The sequence below is a fragment of the Plectropomus leopardus genome, chromosome 8 (genome assembly GCF_008729295.1).
Source record: "Plectropomus leopardus isolate mb chromosome 8, YSFRI_Pleo_2.0, whole genome shotgun sequence".
In the NCBI taxonomy this organism is placed as follows: Eukaryota; Metazoa; Chordata; class Actinopteri; order Perciformes; family Serranidae; genus Plectropomus; species Plectropomus leopardus.
Genome location: NC_056470.1, coordinates 19,722,091 through 19,744,030, shown reverse-complemented (window position 1 = coordinate 19,744,030; position 21,940 = coordinate 19,722,091). Strand labels below are relative to the sequence as shown.

Sequence of the window (21,940 nt, the reverse complement as noted above, 5' to 3'; positions counted from 1 at the left end):
ACTGCAAGCCTCTGTCTACATACAGCATGTTAAATAGGAACTATCACATCAACATAAAATAATATACAACTACAAGAAAAACTCACACATATTTATACCAGAGTCCTGGAATAAATCCTACAGTATTAACAGTGGCCTGATTGAACCTGGAAAAATGGAAGTGATTCCAGGTTGTCTGTCTAACCCTCTTATCTGCTGAGGTTGATGAGATGAGAGGAATCCAGGGGTTATTCCTCAGTTTTTGTTTTGTTGTGGGTGGTACACTTTTAAGGCACAATGGAGGTCGGATGAGATCAAAGGTTTAACTTGGATAACCAAAATTTCACAACCCCAACGCTTATGCTCAGTTGACCGGCTAGCATATATTTAGCCTGTAAACATCTTCACATGATCCTCTTGACATACAATCAACAGAGACTCGCGGATACTCTCTTACATAACGAGGCATATATATATATATATATATATATATATTATATATATATGTATATCTATATGTGTGTGTGTGTGTGTGAGGAGCTCTTTTGAGAGCGATGAGGGGATTTGGTTTTGAGTTCATCTGGTGTGTGTTTAAGATTTTTGGATTTACCTTTGTCCTGCTGCTCCCAGGCAGCTTTTTAAATCTTTTTCTGGTCGATAAAAGACTCTTGAAACTTGCTTGAGTTGTGTGATTCACCGCCTACCAGCATTATTCGAAATATAGTATATAGTATGCATGATTTGTTGTAAACTAAAAACATGGGTGTTGTTGTTTTTAAAGGGATAATTGGGAAATGTATTTATTCACTTTCTTGCCAAGAGTTTTATTTTTTAATTTAATATTGTAATGTGTTTTTAACTGTGTTTTTTAACTGTTTTTTTTAACTGAGTCAGGCCAGTTTTAACCCTAACACACATAATGTTTTTATTAGATTCTCTCCTGTATAAATAAATACATGAAATGAAGAGTTAGATGAGGAGATTAATACTTTGCTCATGCAGTGGCACCCTCCTCATAGAATTGCGAAAATACAAAAATGACACTGTGGTGCACTCATTTTTTAAGCTAGGAGGTAGTGGTATTTTGTGAAACTAGACAAGCGAAGGCATCCATTGGTGCCATGTCAGCATAGCTTGTCAGGAGGGGAACTACAAAATGTTCCGAACTTACACTACAGTTTGGCAGCGGAAAATCTTGCATGGCCATTTTCAAAGGGGTCCCTTGAAATCTCACCTCAAGTTATCTGAATGAAAATGGATTCTATGGGTACCCACAAGTCTTCAAAAAACTTGACAAGGCTTGTTTACATTTTTTTTGTTCCTTACAATCAATGTACTTCTTCATATTAAAGCTGTATATTTACCTTTTTATGGAAAAGGACAGCTAGCCTATTTGAATAAATATGAATCGCCTAACATGCACAGACACATAAACACATTAAAACAGGATTGTTGTGGAACTCAAAATGTAAATTGTGCCAGTATTATTCTATGCAAATCAGATAATTTGTATTATTAATTGTAAAATGAAAAAACAAAATATATCAGCATGCAATCTTTAACTCTTCAGGGTGATGCAATTTTCCCATAGCCTACCTTCTTCAACAGCATAATACAGTTCCTGAAATTCAGTTATAGCTTTTGGTTTTGGTGTGCCACCACAATGTTTTCAGTGGCCCCAAACTGTGAAAAATTTATGGTGGCCCCACTGCTCTCATGCCAGTCAGGTCATATATGAAGCTGCAGCCAGCCAGCAGCCTGCTAGTTTCACTTAAAGACAGAGCCAGACTAGCTGCTTTCTCCTTGTTTCCAGTCTTTGTGCTAAGTTAAGCTAACCAGCTGCTGTTAACACTTTCAATCTCCTTATCTAACTCTCAGGAAGGAAAGTGAATAAGCATATTCCCCAAAAAATGTTGAACTGCTGCTTAAACGTACTGCAGATTTGTCTTGTAGAGAACAATTGGTTTGATTGTAAAGTTCACAGTGTGTGCGTGTGTGCGTGTGTGTGTGTGTGTGTGTGTGTGTGTGTGTGTGTGAGCACTGGATCTGCATGAAAGATGCATTTGCAGAACATTTACTGACCATTCCCTCTACGAGATTCCGGACAACCTTTTTTAAGGCTGCTGTCTCACATAACACAACATTGCTGTGCTTGTGTGTCTATGCGCGTTCATGAGGGTGTGTGTGTGTGTGTGTGTGTGTGTGTGTGTGTGTGTCTGTTCATTTGTGAGCACAGATAAGTAAACTCAGCTGTGCTTTCACCTCAGATTGCTCTCTTCAGGCCAAAGTTTCCCACAGCCAAGGGGTCAGTGTCAAGGCTGTGTGAAAAAGCATTGACACCACTGCGACAGTATGTGGGTCAAAATTTTTGATGGTAGCCAAATGGCCATGGGGAAAAACAATTTTGACAGATTGTCAGGTCAACATTAGAAATTATACTGTTCCCACTGGATATATTTGAGAAATTTATGAGAGAATGCTACTTTGACTGCAAATAAATAAATAAAAATACTGAGAAAGTAGCAGGCAAGGAGAGCTGGTTTGAGCACCACAGTGGAAAGGATTTTTTGAACATGACCTATTTCCTGGGTCCCTGGATGGATGATGGACAAAGGTTGACATTTGATCCGAAGGCTGTACAGTCTTTCATGGCTGGACAGGAGGGGTCGAGGTTAAAGATCCAGCTTAAATGACCTCCCTGCTGTTGCGAATGGCACAACAGAGCACCATACTGAAGATCATCCCAATAATCTGTTTAGAGGTAAAACATTTTTAAGAAAATCATTCTAACTCACAATCTGTCTGTTATTTGTGTGCTTCTTCTCAGATCGTGACTCACCATGACTCCAGCAATGCCAATGCCCACATATCCAATGATGTAGAGTTTACTGTTGAAGAACTCCTTGATGCCTGTCTCACAGTCCTGCAAACCAATGGTAAGCCAAGTTTTAAATTCTAGTGAATCAGGATGATTTGTTGGGCACAATGACCCATTCATTAGACAACAAAGGGGCAGAACTTAATTACCAAGTCTGGAAGTGGTGACAGATCTTACCTTAATATCTGTTGTGGAATCAGAGCAGGGGCTTTTCATGGTTCCACAACAGTTCAGCTGAAAGTGGGAAGTGAAACATTATATGATGGAAGCATATAGGCAAACAGCATTGCATTTTGTTCTTCATTAAAGGGATATTTGGCTCAGAAAATGATCATTTGTATATAAACTAATCACCTTGTTTTATGCTGAATTAGTGAAGCAAACATTGTTTTTCTCGCAGGCCTCCATGCACACCAAAACTATGTCAAAACATGTGTTTACAAACTCTCACAAAACCTGTGAAGTATAATCCAGGTCTCATCTATCCAGTTGTATGCTCAGTACTTCCCAAACGCTTGCATTTTCATTAAAACCTTCAGATTTAAAACACTTTTGCATACAAATAGCATACCTGAGCAAGCGGGTGCATTGGAACTCTGCTCATGCATTCAGCTAAGCAGAGTTCAAATAATGGATGTATAAAGTGTGGCGCAAGAAGTCAAAAAAGATCAAATACTGAATAAAAATTACCCGCATAAATGGTGCTGCTTCTGCATATTCAGCGCATTGAGTAAGCACACGACAAAGGTCTGCCAGCTGAGCCCGCTACTTCCAGTTTTGCTCTCTGCTAATTTTAATGAGGATGAAATGACTTAATCTTGCAATTCTTGGTGTGATCCTCAAAAATGTTTTCCACTTATTTACATCTATTTTACAAAGTTAGTCTATGGGAAAATGTCTTTTTGGACCCAATGGCATCACAGGACAGATTTGGGGGATATAATCCCACTGTTAGGCCACTATGAAAATTGGCTCCAAAGCCTGGTGCACTTTTTGTAGGCTTGGTTCAAGGTGCACCACTGTTTATGTGTTTGGGTTTTAAATCATAAAGTTCTAGCAAAATGTGTTTTGGAAGTACTGAGCATATGACTTCATAAATGATACTTGAATTATGCTACATGAATTGTGTTTGATTTTACAAATGAATGTTTTGATATAGTTTTGCCGTTGTTAAACGTGGTCCCCCACCTAATTTCATCAAGGATTTTCTGTTTTTAGATTTCTCTTTCATGTGGACACATGCAAGAAAAACAATGTTTTCTTCAGAAATTTAGCCTAACTGATATACCAATGATCATTTTGTGGGTGAAGTGCTTCTTTAAGAACACAGTGTTGCCCTCAATATTTTATTTGTTACTTACTACTTTCTGGTATGAAATGATCAATGTGCCATTATTGTTTTCATTGTAGGTTGTTGCATAGAAGGTCTGAACGTCGCTGATAATCTATATGAGAGAGGGCATGTAAATAATGTGATGCTGTCAGGATTCATACACAAATAACTGCACTACTCAAGATGTAAAATATTAAATAATGTACCTTGTCCTTGTTTAAGAATCCAAACACTCCTGCTGCCACCTCAGCACCAAAGATGATCAACAGGCAGGCAAAGAACTAAAAAAATCCACAAATGACAATAAATAAGTTACAGGTGAAAGATATGTCTGCTTAGAGGTAATTAAAGGTATTAAACAGAAAATCCCATTTTGTAAAAGATTTTTTTAGCCTTTACTAGATAGGACAGCTCCAGAGTGAAAGAGGGACAATCAGCATAGGGCCATGAGTTGCAACAGAACCTGCGACCGCTGAGGCAAAGACGTAGCCTTTGCACAGGGGGCGTCCACTCTTTCAAGGGAACTACTGGGCACTCCATCCAATATAATTTTTTAAGACAAAAGTAGTTTTTGCTCATTTAGTTTGTATGCATTTGTACTCACTGAACCCAGCAGGCACTGAGATTCCCGAACAGCTCCACAGCAGCCAAAGAAACCAACTAACATCACCAGACCGCCAGCACCTATCAGGATATACACGCCTGGAGAAACAGGAGAAAAAAGACACTTAGCATGAAGTGATGCAATAGTGAACAAAAAAATAAATTAGACAGTAAGATATGAGGCAAACATCAATCAGAATACCCTTTAATTTGTTATATTGTATTCATCAACATAATTAAGCGATACCTAAAATGCTTAAAAATACTAAAAACTACTACACCTCTGTTAACATGCTAAGCTTTCTCAAGATAGTTCACTCGGCAATTTAAGTTTACAGCAGCACCAGCAGGGGGCAGTATAGAGCTAAAAATATCACTGTATGGCTTGCAGCAAGAGGAGCTCAGTTAGTTACCTTGACAGACTGTACCACCTCTATGGACAGCTGATCAAATGGCAGCAAAGTTAAAAGAGTATTGTCATCCTTTTTCAAGCATATTGTGCCTTTTAAGTGTGTCTTCGTATGAGCTACCTTCTAAATAGCCTTGTTTCAAAAAGTCTGATTCAAGAGGACCTCCTTAGATGCCCTGATCTCCCATTAACCCTGTCATTAGGAAAGGTACATCATGTATAGGTCTGCAGGGAGGAATTCAACAACAGATCGGTTCCTCCATTCGTACATGTGGGGTCTGTTGCCAGGCGACAGCTCTGCAGAGGACAGGGTAAGAGAGGTCGTCTCGGCCCCCAGGTGATGTGGGCTCAGGTGGGAATGGGAGAGGAAGACGGTTCATAGGATCCCGGTGTGTCAACAAAAAGACTCGATGTGATACAATAAGTGAGTTGGGTGCGTCAGTTCTTTTGTTGTCAGGAGGGAGAGTTGAGTTGCTGCCTTAAGGTGTCACATGATCGTTACCATGCTGATCAGCTTTTAACTCATTGCAGTTGGTGACAAGTGATGCTAGGAACTGAAAGACAGGCTCTTTCTATACTAGTTTCAGGAGAAAATACTGCATTGGTTTTCCCCTTTGCTCTTACTCTGAGGTTGTTTGTCATTTTCTTATAATTCGTCATTTGAAAGTACAAAGAAAAGGGAACTTGTGTGGGCTTGATGGCATGGAAACGCGGCATAGCAACTGTTGAGTGCTCTCAGCTCTGTCTGTGGGGACAGCACTCTCACTGTCAAAGCCATGTGTAGCACTATACTCTAAGAGCACCTGACTTCAAGAAGCCACTCATCCTCAGTCAAACCACATGGACATCTGAGTCTTACCTCACACACACACAGAAATAAAGTAGTGAAATACCTTTACGGTATTATAGACTTTTGTGAGAAAGCAACCTTGTCAGCCTTCTGGCTTCAGAGAAGAAAATAAAGCACCAGTCAGGGAGAGCATAGTTTAGTCTGGAGACTAAAGCTGACATTATCTTAAGTATCATGATTGCTGTGATCAGAGTGGATGAAGAAGGGTAGGAACACCTCTCTCTCTTCTCCTCTTGCCCAGTCATTTTATGTAATGTCCCATCCTGTTTTTTCCTTCAAACCTTTGCCATGGATCCCCATCTGTTTCTATGATTGCCCTCTTCCATATGCCTTTTTAACCGTCCCAACACTCAGTGTCTCCTCCTCCTCCATCTCTCTTTCCATCTGGGCAGGGTGACTGATTGAAAGGTGGTTAGCAGCCCTGTGGTTTCCCTTGTGCATTTGTGCTCTATGTGCAGCAGTCATTTCCTGTTATTCGCACTCATCTCTAAGCCTGAAAGAAGCCGGCACACGCCTAATAATCAAAAAACCTAACAGCATGTTGCATTCTGGCATTTAACTGGGTATGTGTATGGCAAACTTTGTGTTGGGACACCCGCGAAATCATGACACTCACACACAAAAAGACTGACTTGTCTGGAAGCACTGAATAATTTTCCCCCTTACACCCGATCCGGTCTGTGTGTGTGTGTGTGTGTGTGTGTGTGTGTGTGTGTGTGTGTGTGTGTGTGTGTGTGTGTGTGTGTGTGTGTGTGTGTGTGTGTGATGTGCATGCAAGCCTGTGGTCGGAATATCCCCTCTGACACAGAGACAGACATTTATTCACAGGAAAAGAGAGTTGCACTAAAATATGTCAATAAACAACTTTAAAGCCCCTCACCAGACTGAGAATGACAGAACTAAAAAGAACATGGCATTTTGATGTTTATAATGGTGCAAATGTGTGTCTTGCTTATGTTAAAAAAAAAAAAAAAAGATATAAATTACATATTTGCAAAGTTCATGGTTTATTTTGAAAAGATGCAGGGATGTCATGATGTGATACATTTTCAATACTGCAAAAATAAGGACAATGTGCCATAAAAGTCTTCCTGCTGATACCTCAAAGTAAAACATCTGAACTTTCCTTGATCATATTAGACTGGTTTCTTGCCAACATAAAAAAAGACATTACACAACAGCACTTTAAATAAAAACAACACATGTATTGAATCAATGCCCTTGTATTAATTGCAATACAGCATAGGATTCAGCGATTTGACAGTATATACTATGTGATGGTAGAAAAATATGTACACTGGCAGAGATCTGCCTGATCTCCAGATCTCACAAATTCATTTCCCTCGCAAGGTGACGCAATTTGTAAAATAAATACATACGGAAATAAAGAAACTTGTAAAACTCAAAATTATTTTATTCTCGGAAACCTTCAAACATATAATACTTCACCTGCAAAACTGCCATTAGTATGTCAGATACTCACCATGTGTTACCTTGACTTTGTTAAAAATAGAACTGTTTATCTCACTTGCCTCGACGATGGATGGATAATCCAAATAGATGAAAATTCTTCATGAATTTAAGTAAACAGGGTCTGTATTTAACAACATTACTATACCAAAACCAGTAAAACACTCACGCAACTTATGCAGTATAATCCAAGTCTCATTTATCCAGTCTTATGCTTAGTATTTCCCAAACACATGAATTTTTGCAAAAACATTACAATATAAAACACTTGCATGTACGAGTAGCACACTCTAAGCATGTCTGAACATGTGTGTATGAGTGCAGTTCCAACACATGCATTACCTTGGCACACTACTCAGCTGTGCATGTGACTGTTTGTATTGTTGGGTTTTAAATTGCAGTGTTTTAGCGAAAATGCATGTTTGGGAAGCACTGAGAATTCGACTGGATAAATGAGACTGGGATTATACTGTATACAATATACCGTTGTCCCTGTCTACTTCAATTTCATGAAGTCCCTGTGTACTTTAATTCATTAATGTTTGCCTCTTTGGATTCCCTGTTCACCATAGAGGCATGCAAGAAAAACCCTGAATCGTAAATTCAAGGTAAGATATGGCAAGGGATTGACATACAAATGCTCATTTAAAGTACTGGAGTATTCCTTTAAAACTGCCTTTTTTGAGAGAATTATAGTTTCACTTTTTGTGAGTCTTTCATTGTCTTATGTGAGGCATTTATTTGTTTTGTTTGTATGGTAGTTCCAAATAAAATAGGAATAATAGAATAATCAAATTTGATAAGTAGGGTTTGGTTAAATAAACCATGTCTTAATTGAATTTACACAACAATTACTGTAATGTGGTATAAAAGGACATATACCAAATCTACCCATGGCAGATTTTAACTATATCGCCCATCCAGTATAGTATATTGTTACTCCACTACAGTGTTTGTATACTGACTGAGGAGACGCTAAGGTGTGCGATGGTACTTACCAATGAAGAAAGTATCTGGAGCCTTATCACCATTGAGGAGAGACACAGTCTCAGGGTCAAAACGCAGCCACAGTCCCACTGCCAGAACAAAGGAGCCCATCAACTGCAGAAAGGAGAGAGAGAGACTTATAAGCTTTTGCTGCATATCACTTATTATAGCCTGTACTTATTTCAGGGAAAAAAGCATAGAAAACATAACAAATAAAAGAAGCAGACAAGTGGTCTACAGTCTGTCGAGACTCTGGCTTTAATTGTAACCGAACCCTAATAAAAACCAACTGCAGATGTAATGATCATTAAAGTGACACATGGTTACAGACATTACAGCCATTAAAAAGTAGAAAATCAATTTTCCATTGTTTTATGATGAAGCATGTGTCTCTTATCATTTACATCCTGGCTTTAGATCTGATGTCATCGCTGTAAATTGGTTTCAGCATTCAAAACAAAGGAAACACTCTTTTCATGCAAAGCACAACAGTTGGAAGTGCTTGATTTTTGGGCCTTTGGAGGACTTGTTCTTTTGCTCTCCCCAACTGCGATTTTCCACATAAATATAGCAAATGGTGCAGCGGAGTTTCCACTCCGGCCCTCCACCCTTTGCACTTGGACAGGGGTTAGTTAAGCTTTAAATGTTATATTTTGTGTCAAAACAATAGGTCTGAATCTGCATCATCTATGTGTTCCAAACCAATAGATCCAAGCAAAACCTGACTTATGTAACTCTGAAACACCCCTGAAGCGATTGCTGGCATCCTCAGTTAGGAGAAAATGACCTGCTTGGCGGTGGGCAGCAGTGTGGCACCTTGAGCTTAAACAGCCTCTCCTGTTTGTTTGGAAATGTGGTTACATGTTGCTCATATTTTCCCTTCATCTAAACCCCCATCGGCATACATCGAAGGAAATCATACACCCTGCCATGCTCTAGTGCAAAACTCACTGCAGCAAAAACTTTTATCCTCTTAGTGGTCGGAAGAGCTCGAAGGAAACGCTTTGTTTTCCTGAGATCTGAGATTCTCTCAAGGGCAGAGACTGTGGCGGGTGCTCCACTGACAGGTCAATACTGAGAGGTTTTAATGATCACTCAGCCTGCACCCCCTGAGGATAATCCAGTCTAAAAACCTTCTGAGCTGAGCTTCAAAACAACACAGTGTTTATATGTGTGTGTGTGTGTGTGTGTGTGTGTGCGCGCGTGGAGACATAAAATGATTTGTCTAAATGGAGAGTATTTAGGAGTGCTTGTCACATGGTCTCTATGTGTCCTAGATCTCAGAATTTAGGTAGACCGCTGTTTGTGTGACTGTCTGTTTCTGTGTCCTTGAGCTCTGTTAAGTGAATTTATTTCAAGAAACAAACTAAAGTTGCCAAGTTCAGACAAAAACAAACCACGTCTGTGTCTTAATTTTACTTTGTGCCCTCTTGTTTACCAAATCTGCTGTGCCCTTTTTCTGGTGCTGCAATTTCTCTTGTTTCACTCTTTATCTTCTCGTCCTCACACTCCCCTCCTCCTCCGCTCCAGCTCCACAGGTTATATTTTACGGTGTTGGTGTGAAGTAAAGCCAGTAGCTCAGCTGTAAAGCATCAGAATAGGACAGGTGTTGGGAAGCCGGCTTCCTCTCAAACTGAGGATTTAGTGTCATGCGTGGTGATGTATGGGACAGCTGAGCTCTTGGGGTTTCAGGATTAGCAGGTCCAAAGTGATAAAGTACATTAAAGTGAAGGCAGACATGTAGACTTACTGAACCGGGCTGGATTAGAGCGGACTCTGGATCTATTTAACCCTGGTATTTTTCTGTGTTGTTGGGGGTGTGAGGTGTGGACTGTTGCCCACAGAATCGTGTGGATATGCACGCAGTCAGAGCTGAATTGTGTTAATGGAGGAGGAGGAGCAGGTGGTTGTTTCAGAGAGCTCAGCCAAACCTCATTACTATTATGGCTACATTTAAAAGCCTTTAAAAAATTGGATAGATGCATAGATGGATACCACACTGAAATGTCTCATTTTAGAAGAAGGGGGGGCTCATCCAACACTGCAGACAGTAGCTGACATGCCTAGACTCAACTCGACTATCCCAAAGGTCCCATTAACCCCCTCACTGCTTCTTTACCCCCCCACCACTTTGTCTGCCATCATTACCCTGTCTGACACCAGACCCCCCCCTTTTCTCGGCCCTGCACGCCCCCCTCCTCTAACCCACCTCATCTCGCCCCCTGTCCCTCCCAACCTCACCCAAAGGACAAAGACGCACTGTCTCCCTGTGACTATACGTTTTGGTGCACAATAGGAGGGAAACACACAGACACAATGAAAAAGAGAATAAAAGAGGGGAAGGAGAAGAGAAAAAAGGTCGCTAGAAGACCCTTTTTCTTTGCCCGCGCACACAGAGAACAGAAGTATCTTATTCAGAAACAACCTGTGTCCTATTGGTCTCAAAAACACAGATGGAAGCGAGAAGAGCAGAGTTACCCTATGTTCTCTTTCACCTCTGAGGATATTTTGTGAGTTTGGATCGCTCTGTCGAAGCTTTATTGAGTGTCTTTTACAGTAACAAGGCCTACTTTTTAACAGTGTTGTTAAATAGTGTTTTTGTGAGGGGAATTTCCATGAGAACAGGGGCTGAGCTGACACAGGGCTGTGGTCTCGGTCCGAGACAGTCTGTAGCGTTATCCACTTTCTGAGTTAGGCCTTATTTTCTGTTAAAATATAAAAAAAGTCATATTGTAAGTTAAAGAAAAAACACTACATAAAAGCAAAACATCTGTGAAGTACTTTTTTTAAAGCCAGCAGTAATTGATGAGTGAGTTAAATATGTCAAAAATAGTCTCTGTCTGGCTCATGTTTGGGAAAACAGATGCAGACACACATTTAAAATGATGGGCAGAAGGAAAGTGTAAACAGGAGTGGGATAATTATGGGTGGAGTAAATCCCATTGTACTCTGCCACATGGAGAGGGTGGGGGAGTTTGGTGGCACACATCAACCCCCACAACACAGACAAGTGTGTTTATAGGGCTGAAGGATATTTAGTGCCAATATTGATTTTGAAGTAAGTGCATGTGACCAGAAACCTTTAAAATGTTGGATGCCTCTTCTAAATGAATCAACCTCACTGTGTGTTGATTCTGAAAGTGAAATGATTTCTTATAATGGAGAAATTAGTCTGTTAAACCCTTTTGTCAAACAATCAGATCTTACTTTATAGCCTTAAAAATATTTCTTTCTTAAATGTGTTTTCTGAGATTATTTTAAAATTATTTAACAGTGAAAACAGAAGTGCTTTTCAGCTGTTTATGTTGTGGCACCAACAATAACAAAAGCTTTTCATCAAAAATCTCCTGCCAATCATGCTACTGAATCTAACGTCAGCTACATTGACAATACACTGTACTTTACATAATTTGCAAGATTAATAACTCTCTGTGTACCATGGTAGCTTGGTCTGTGTAATTCTGAACTTCACTGGTGTCTGAGTTTTTTAAACTGTACTCTCCAAACATGATTCTTGTTATTTATTACCTGTACCTTTAATAAGTCACCCATCCAGAAAATACAGGGTTGATCAAAGCGTCCCTGCTACATGATGTCAGAAGCTTTAACCAGGCCGTCTGTATTAACTGAGACTGTTTGGCAAGAAACTCACTCTGCACTCACTTTTTGGAAAACCAGAGCCATATTTCATATGCATATCCTCATATTTCATTTGTTTCATTTCACAGTCCTATAGCCCCACAAGATCATAATAACACATAAAAACCATGTCCATGTGCTTAAATGAAATAATCTACCATCGCAAATTTTACAGGTGTTTTGAATAGTTTTTTGGGTTTGAAACAATTTCACCAAAGCTGACATGTAAAAAATAATTATAATATTGTAAGCTTCAAAGAATAAATTTTAAAAAAGCCATACTCATAACTGAGTTATCACTGATATACAATAGAAACAACAGAGGACCCAGGGCGCTGCTTTGGTGAACACAGCTAGTCACAGGTTTCATCACAGAAAGTAAAATATAATTCCCCACCCTCTGTAATCACCCACAGAGGTAAGACATTTGACATATGATTGCTGTATTAGAAAAATAATAATAATAATTTGGATAACTGAATTGAACGGTTTCACAACAAAGGTTTTCAGCCATGATATTTTATGAGTTTCCCAGCCACTGCATATACGTAGACTAGTGAATGTTTACATTTTTGGAATATAAATCTTTGTATTCATATATCAAGGGAATGACATGGGCAGTTCAACTACAAAAAAATTAAAATCTTTTGTTAGTTAACGTGGGCAAACATCAGCCATGTTGGCCTATAGTAAAGCATCGACCATAAAGCAAAAATCAACATTTAATCAGTTTATTGCTTGTCAGAGGGAGACCATTTAGCTCACAGGTCTTGATGTTACTGAGTTGTGTGCGGAGCCTCGTTCAGCTGTGTACGTCTGAAATGTTGGCAGTTGTGACATTTAAAGACAAGCTTATAGCCTGTTACTACATCTGCCTTTTAATCACACTTACACGCTTGACTTTTGTGTGTTCTTTGATGGATGGGTTTGATCACATGAGAATGTGGCAATAGTCCTGTTTGTAAATGTAAACATTTCATTTTGTCACTTGTTTGGAATAACATCACTGCTTATTGAGATCTACAAACCATTTGGGACTTTCACAACATTTTTTTTATTTTTTGTTTACAGTCAGCCCAATAATTTCAGTTAAAAAAATGTGTATCATCTCTTATTTAGACTATGTAAAAAAGTGGTTATATTTCAATGTTGTATCTATTCAGAATGTTTTAAATAATGCAGATAAAGACAGAAACTATGTAATGGCAACTACAGTGCACGATTAAGAAGTCTGCCATGTTCACTGTCATTATGCTCTTAACTTGGGATGAAAACAATTAATCAACGATCAATGAATTGGCCATCAAGAATTTAACCAAACGTGTGAAATTTTAATCAGTTGATAGGCTATGCAATGCTGTCAGTACATGCAATATGTTTCTGTGAGCTTTGATTGCGAAAAAAATGCATTTAATATTGTTTGGTATAAGCAAAGTTTTTATGGTCTTTTGAAATAATGATTAATCAATGTTTTTTTTACCAATGATCGATTAAAGATAGTGCTGACAATTTGCAGCCATACTCTCAACACAGAGAAGCTGCGTGATTATTGACTGAAATTTTTTTTCATCACAGAACTAAATGCTAACTTTAGATATTGCATTGTTGTGTTGTTTTTGATGAGCCTGAAAAAAAAACTGAGGTGTGGCCTTTTCAAGACTTCTGCAAATGGACCAAGACATTGTTTTCTGTTGTACATGTACCGATTACGCTAACTGTTCCTCATTAATTAACCAAATTAATAACTAAGCCAATAGAAGTCACTCCGGGAATGTGTTGTATCAGTTGTTTTTGATGAGGAGGACGTTCTCTGGAGGAATATCTGTGGGAAAGACACCTGCAGCACCTTCACGTCACTATGATGCAATGCTCACCCCACACTGTTTGCCTCAGGCTTAATTTTTGACTATATAGGGCAGTCAGTGAACTTAAGCACACAAACGCAGGCCAGACACGCCAGCAAGGTATTGATGTGCTGTTGCCAGCTGTTGTATTCGCAGCTATCATTGTAGTATGTACAAGAGCTTAGCCTGCGTTACGTTAATGACAGTTTAGTGTTGGAGCGCTGCAGGAATGTCACTACATCATGATGCTGTGACACAGAGTCAGAGAGGTTTACAAACACAGAGACACTTTGTATTTATTGACTGATGATGATGTTTTGATGTTTGAAATGAGGCTAGTTGTATGTCACTCTTCATCATTCAAGAACAAATATTTAAAGTGTCCCATCTGTTGATAACATTCAGTGTCCGACAGTAGAGCCACCAGCCTGTCTCTGCTCTGCTGTCACTCACTCAGGGCTCATGGGATTTGAAGTGAAACATCTGCGCCTCCTCCACCCGCTCTTATCACTCTTCTCATCATCTCTCACTCCACTCAACGGAGAGGGCCGCAGCCTATGTGATGCTGTGATTTTAATTGGAGAGTGATCACTGTTCATTTGTAGCTGACAGAGTGCAAGGACTATGCAGTGCTTGTATGCAGTGAGCACCAAAAAGTGGAAGAGCATCCAAATAGATGTTCCTGGTTTCCTGTGTGACACACAGGCAGCACACATTCACAGAATATCCCACTATCCTCATACTGATCTGATTTTCTATCTTTATCTGGGTCAGCTGTCCCTCTTTAGCCATGTGAGCGTGCACACGCACATGAATATCCCTCTCAATCTCCCAGTGACCCTTTTTTCTCCCACCACATTTGACGTCTTGCTTTCTCTGTTTTTCTTGAACATGTCTGTCACAATCCTCCCCCTGTCGTTTCTCTCATCATCACCTCGCTGTCCCTGCACGTCCACAATCAGATGGGTTTTTTTTTGTTTTTTTTTAAAAAGAGATTTTAGCACAACAGCCACATCAATCTTGGATGTGGGGGTAGTGGTAAGTGAACGTAGGATAACTTAATGTTGGGACCAGTGGGGCCGCTGTATTTCAGGGCTTCGGCAGGCTCTGCTGCTTAGCCAGGCAGGAGCAGCAGACTGAAGTTATGCTATTGTCCTGCTGTCACAATGGATCCATTCACGCTGCACTCAGCGCCTGATCCACTCCACAGATGCTTGTTGGAAAATCTCTCTCTCTCTCTCTCTCTCTCTCTCTCTCACACACACACACACACACACACACACACACACACACACACACAAAGGAGTGTCCCCTCTGAGGAGTAAAAACAGTGGAACACATATACCAAAGTTCACCTTTACACACACAAAGGTTATCCAGAAACTTCTTGTATACTTGAAATGAGTATGTTCATTAAACTCTGCACTATGAATGGACTTTAACAAGGACATCAGGGTGTGTGGAGGCACATGTGCAGAGCATGTGTGCAAAACACACACGCACACACACCTTTCACATCCACCTGACAGTTTGTCTTGAGTGAAGTGACTCTCTTGTGCCTTCCTCTGAGTGCCCCAGTGCTGCATTTAAAAAATTCAGAGGAGGAAGCAGTTGAGGGATCCTGCGCCCCAGGGTGGCTGTAACTTCACTTTATCAATCAGCTCTTCACTGTTTGTTAATGGAGCTATGCGGCGCAGAGAGCCAACTGCTGAGCTTGTTTTCCATGCTGTCTCTCAATCTCTCTCCCTCTCTCTGTCTTTTCATTCAGTCTTCCTTTCAAAAACATGCTTCCCCGGGAAAAGGGGGCGGGGTTTTTCCTCTGTGGAAAATCTGATTTGAGCCCGGTGAGCCAAAACTAAAAGTCTCTCTGGCTGTCACCCTTTCCGCGCCACGCAGGGTAAACCCACGCCGGATGGCACAACTAAATAAAGCACACAAGTGGGTGAAAACTGAAGACAATCTCAGCATCGTTACTAAAATAACACGTGGGTGTGAAAGTCTGCCGTGCAGAGTGAGTAGTCTGCACTGCTGCACTTGCTCCGTGTTCTCATACGCACAGCTTGCATCCCTTCGCAACACACATGCATGCACCAACCAGCTGAACATGCACTTACCCAGAATATAAAGTTGAAGACGAACAAAAGGTATTTCACACATTTCATTCCTCCTTCCACCTTCGACATTTCGGCTGAATGTGTTTGGCGTTTATCCCCGCAAACTGCTCTGACGGTTGTGTTGGCTCCGCGCACTGTGACAATAACGGTCTACCCCGGTCACAACACTCGCGCATCAAGGACGACCGTCTCGCTCTCTCTCTCTCTCTCTCTCTCTCTCTCTCTCACACACACACACACACACATACACACGTGCGCGCGTGCGCGCATACACCGCAGGATCTGCTCTTTCCAGACCGCCCCTTTCAACAATGCAGAGGGGGACTAAAAGGGGGACCGAGACTACACGATTTGGACTTGTCACTGTTTACCTATAAAATGATTTTCACTGTAGCCCATGCTCAGTATTCTCGATACTTTTTTTTTTTTTTTTTACTTTTTTTTTTAATAATGTATCCTTTTATTTGACCAAGTGTTTTACCTCATGGTACTTTGTAATGTTTAACTGATAAAACTGGCCTGAAAAAAATAATTAACAACACAGTGAGAAAACAAGCATATGGTTGGCAACACCTACAGCTTTGACATTATATATATATATATATATATATATATATATATATATATATATATATATATATATATATATATATATATATATATATATATATATATGTATGTATGTATAATATTCTTAAAAAAAAGTCACTTACAGAGGCGTGTTGTGTTGTTGTCGGCTAGTGTAATGAATTAGGTGTTTTTCTTAAATTTGCTGTCAGGGCTGATTGATAATATTAGTGTTATATATACCACAATTTCCTTTGTTGCTGTTGTTATTTTTAATGTTTTTTGGTATTTGTAGCTGAACTATTCTTCGACCATGATTTTGTTTTACAGCACTTTGGCTTACAAAAGGATAGTTCTTCCATAGCATGTGCAAGGGCCCTTTTTTTTTTTGCTTTAATTTCATATGTTGTTGTTTATATTGTCTCCTGTGTATTAACTGTGTATGTCTTATGTGTTTGTGATATGCATTCTGTCTGTCTTACCTGTCTGTGCTTTGCATGCACCTGCTGTGGGAAATAATTTCCTCTTTGAGGACAAATAAACTATCTATTTATCATTTCAGGGGTGACATGGTAAAGTCCAGGACTTACTTCCATCATGGTCAATGATGCTCCATCGGACCTTTCATGACACAGCAAGACTGAGATAGCCATTCAACATCCAGAGCGAAAAACTCTCAAATGCAACATCCCAATACATCAACCCACCTATAGTAAAACAAGTGAGTATTGAGATACTTTATTCCTTTTTATAATGAGATTACCACATACTAATACCAAAACTATTACCAAACATGTCTTCATGCCCATCAGTAAAGGAACCAGCCAATTTCGTGATGTTTAGGCTAGTTACTGCAAAGCCAAACCTCATGCACACAGCAAATGGCTCACTAATAAAGAGAAAAACTAAACAAGGGAAAGCCCGGCCTCTATGAAGAAATTAGTTTGTTTTGTAATCACATCATTAGATAACAGGATTTCCTCTTCCTTTTACAAATGAATTGTGACAGTGAGGTGTTGAGACATTTCCTGAAACCTTTCCCAGGCCTTTTCTGATCATTTCTTCGTCAGTGCAGCATTATAAGCCTCTTGCATCAAAAAAAAGTAAAGAAGAAAGTTGCTTCAATTAGATTAGTAGTGTAATTCTCAGGGGATGAAATAGGAGCTAAACTAGTTTCAGCTTCTTTCTTTTTCCCCCCCAAAGCATTAGAGTTACAAGTAAAAGATGCATACTCTATCTTCCTAACTTGACTTCATCTTTAAAGATGTAATGGAATTGTGCTTTAATTAATGATTGCTCTGGAAAAGATCAGGATTTTTTAAATCACAACTGAAGTCATATTTTTTTTTTTAGGAGAAAAGACAAAACACGATCTTTTATTCCTAAATGCATTGCCCAGCCTCCTGCAAAGCATCAGCTACGCTCAAACAAGATATACAAACTAAATCTACCATTAATGAAATGGAAAGAGTAGCCCCTCTGCTGGATTTCTTCCCTCAGTGTCATCAGTGACTGGGAGCATGTAACTCAGCAGCAACACCATGTTCAACATAAATATTTTCCCCACAACCATGGAGAGCCAAGGGGACGTCCAAAGAGCAGTTCATTTTATCACTGGGAAATTAAGCACTGCTTCGAAAATGTCCTTATAGAGGAACAAAATGGTCTGCCAAGCTGCATGCTGGAGGGAAGAAAGAGTCAGAAAGGAATGACATGATGGAGAGAGAGGGGCTTGAATAAATGCTCACACGATGTATTTATGTGAATAATCTCCAACATGTAGCTCTTTTCACCATTCACACACATGACTCAGACTCTCAGAGCAGCTGAATTTGTGCTGCGAGACTAATTAAAGGAATTGTGAGGGACAGCGAGAAAACAAATGAGGTTTAGTTTGGAAGATGACCAGAACAGTGCCAAAAGAGGAAAGGCTGATAAGAACAGGACAAGAGCACTGTGTCCCCGCTCGCTGGTTGTTGTTGGCTGTCTGTCGCTGACTCGGTTGCTATGTGGCTCCAAACAAGTGAACAAGAAAAATGCGTGTAGGTCATAACCCCCATGAAAATAGATAATGGCTGACTACATCGTTTTACAGCTCAGCATGATACTTAATAGGACCCACATGGGGTTGGCATACAGTTACTTTGACCATATTTAATAACTTCAAAATACGCCAAAATTAAACTGTTGTGTGACCCATTGTAAGTAACTTCATTGAAGTGAAGTCTTTGCTTCTCTCCTTCTCTCTTTAGAAATAGCTGTTTTTATTGCCCTGTCTGTTACACCCATGTTTGGGTCAGGGCCTGGATCTGAGGTCATTATTGATGGCAGACTCTGATTTCTGACGGCTGTAAGGGTCAGTGATTGTGGCGCTTTGTCAGGAGGTGAAGTAAGCTGTGAATAAACTAAGGGCATGTAGAACTGTTAAGCTATTTTAGTTGTTGAAAATAATGAATTACTACACTTTGATTACAACAGTTAAGAGGCAGGAGGAAAGAGACTTCCATCTGTGGCAGAACAGCTCCATCAACTGGTCACACTGTAGACTGTGTGGTAATTTATTTTCAGGGAAAGTCACCTGAGCTGTGGTCTTCATTCATGTACTGGAAGATCTATCAGTCCATTATCCATCAACTGTTTATCATATTCAGGGTCGCTGGGGGGTTGGAGCTGTTCTCAGCTAACATTGGGCGAGAAATGGTGTACACCAGTGATACTCAACTTAAGGGTTGTGGGCCAAATGCAGCCCAGATAGGATGCCAGGTGGCCCAATGGCCCTTTTGTAATTCACAATGAAAATAAAATGATTAACACTGGGATTTTTTTTTTTTTTTTGGCAACTTTAATGTAGATAAGGTGCCTCTGGCTCATCTGGTGTGTTTGAGAGTTTGTGCCCCATATAAGCTGAGATCTTTGCTGTGTCCCTTTGCTGCATGTCATTCCCCCCTTTTAACTCACATTTCCTATCTACTTTTGGGTGTCCTGTCATTAAAGGCAACCCACCCCTCCCCAACCCCCAACAAAAAAAAATCTCAGAAAATGTGCCAGAGTGCATCAGAATATAGTTTTTTTTAAAATTAAAAACAAAAACACAAAACAAACAAACAAACAAGAAAAAGATCCCTCAGTCGAGGGATCAAGCAGATACTCTGAGCCCCGAATGTCCTCAAATCCTTGAAACGTCCATTCATGTACTGTACTGGGCAGCTGCGATTGGTTTTGTCTCTCGGCAAAAATGAGTGAAGACAGCAAACATACAAATGTTCAAAACAGGGAATTAATTTAATATATGTACCGATAAATATTATTAAGGTTTGTTTTAACTGGCCCCTGGTCTCCTGTCATGTTGCAAAAGTGGCCCCAGGCAAAGCCCTAACACCCTGACAACTCATGCTTACATTCACACCTAGGGGCTTACAAATGTTTATAGAGAAAGATGTGACTTGTTAACAGATTTTGGGAAAGGAATGCTCTTTATTCACTGTATTCATCCATGTCCATGTTTGTCTATTTGACCTGGAAACAGTTTTGAAAGGAATAAGAGGTGGAATGGGAAGTCTCTCTGACTCTGAGTCTTTACTGAGAAGTCCATGAAGGTGCCGATTTTACTGCCAGAATTCATTTTTATCTCGTTCTCTTCACACACAGGTCACTACCTTGTATAACTTCACAGCTGCTGAGGCAAAACTGAGAGAAAATAGAAAACTGTTAACAAACCACATCGCCCATTTGCAGCTCCTGCCAAAGCGAGAGGTCATCTGAGGTCACCCTCTGAAAGACCTTTGATCAGACAGTCTCGCAGCAATGAGGTTTCCTGGCAACACAACCAGATCCAAACAGCATCGTGTTGTGATCTGTGAGGCAGCAGCATCAGTGAAGGTGAGAGCACAGCCATGCACCTGGGGATGGTGATGATGTGAGGAGAGGTGCTGAATCAAGCTTTTAGTGAGAAGAGAGCAAAGAAGAGAGAGCTCTAACTGTCCTCCTCTTCCTCATCTGTTCATGTGACACAAACAGTTTTCAGTTTCAACACAAGAGGGTGGCACATTCTTTCAAAACCTTCCAGAACAGAACTGACAGAGTTTGTGTGTCAGTAAGGATTAAATACTCTTCTTCTCCTCCTTTGTGGATGTCTGCGATTTGAACCCCTTCTCATACTAAAACAAAGATGATCTGTAGTATACAGTGCTGAATTATCAGCTGGTCAAAGTGCTCCGGCTGGGGCTCTAGATCCCCAGAGACCCTGAAAGCCCCATAATTATTGTGTGTCAGATGGTTTGTGGTAATTTGATTAATTGAAAATGTTATTTAGAATATGCACCACCAAAGAACAAAATCAGCCCAAAGGAAGAGGACATATCAGAGCATTATTGCCAGTTTTGTCTAAATGTCATGTAGCAGAATGTGTCAGAATAACGCATATCCATGCATTGTCCTGAAAATACTTTTGTTTACACAGTAACATCTAAAAAAAAAGTCAATAAAGGCCCACAACCATTTTTTATCAATGGAGTCCACTACTGGAGTATACAATATGTATATGATACAGTATCTAATAGAGTGAATTTACCATGTGTTGTTAAATACTTGCTCTTCATATGTAACTGTCAAACCAGCGTATAGTTTGGATTGTGTTGGATAAAATCTAATTGATATATATATATTTCTCTCAGTTGTAGGTGTACTGTCCTTATTTATACTCCAAATCGTAATGTGCAAATTGGTGACAAAGTACAGAAATAACCTGATTAAATGAGTGTAGAAACATACCAAATGTACTTGCTTACATACAGGGAAAGAGGGGTTGCTGAATAGTCTGAAGACCATGACATATATGTGAACCATATGGTCATAGCTCTCATAGTCACCAGATCTCAAGCTAATTAAGCACCCACAGGAGATCTGACGTCTTATGAAATGTTTTGAGGAAAAGCCTAGCCCCGACTTTTTTGTGCGCATGTTGATTTGTGAACAGATCTTGTGTTTTTCCCCTCTTAGACTGTTTAAAGGAGCCCCAAACGTAACTAACTCCGTAACTATTTCAGAAAACAAAAAGAAACATTGGAGACAAGTACTAAAGCAGACTTTTTCTCCCTTATTTCCTACTCCACTAACGCTCAAATCTTACGACCTCTAGTGTACATATGGGTTAAGAGCACAAATTGCATGCTTTAAAATCATTGCATTCATTGATGGCCACTTGGGGGCGGTAAACATAATCACATATTATCACCTCATAAAGTTAATATGGAGAGCTTGTTAGCAAG

General features: G+C 39.9%; 1 protein-coding gene across 1 annotated transcript; it reads right to left on the bottom strand.

The window, feature by feature from the left end:
* Positions 1 to 1,905: 1,905 nt before the first annotated feature.
* LOC121947383 (CD9 antigen-like) lies at positions 1,906 to 16,227 on the bottom strand. The gene is made up of 8 exons (XM_042492417.1): positions 16,107 to 16,227; positions 8,521 to 8,623; positions 4,795 to 4,892; positions 4,397 to 4,471; positions 4,219 to 4,302; positions 3,035 to 3,091; positions 2,819 to 2,902; positions 1,906 to 2,730 (listed from the first exon to the last, which is right to left on the bottom strand). Exons 1-8 carry the CDS (start codon positions 16,173 to 16,175, stop codon positions 2,665 to 2,667), a joined length of 636 nt encoding a protein of 211 aa, XP_042348351.1. The 5' UTR covers positions 16,176 to 16,227; the 3' UTR covers positions 1,906 to 2,664.
* Between the last annotated feature and the right edge of the window lie 5,713 nt (positions 16,228 to 21,940).

Coding starts and splice junctions, on each gene's coding strand:
- LOC121947383 (XM_042492417.1), bottom strand. CDS start 16,175: ATGTCGAAGGTGGAAGGAGGAATGAAATGTGTGAAATACCTTTTGTTC. Junction 4,472..4,794: donor CTCAGTGCCTGCTGGGTTCA/GTGAGTACAAAT, acceptor GGATTTTTTTAG/TTCTTTGCCTGCCTGTTGAT. Junction 2,903..3,034: donor ATTCCACAACAGATATTAAG/GTAAGATCTGTC, acceptor ATTGGTTTGCAG/GACTGTGAGACAGGCATCAA.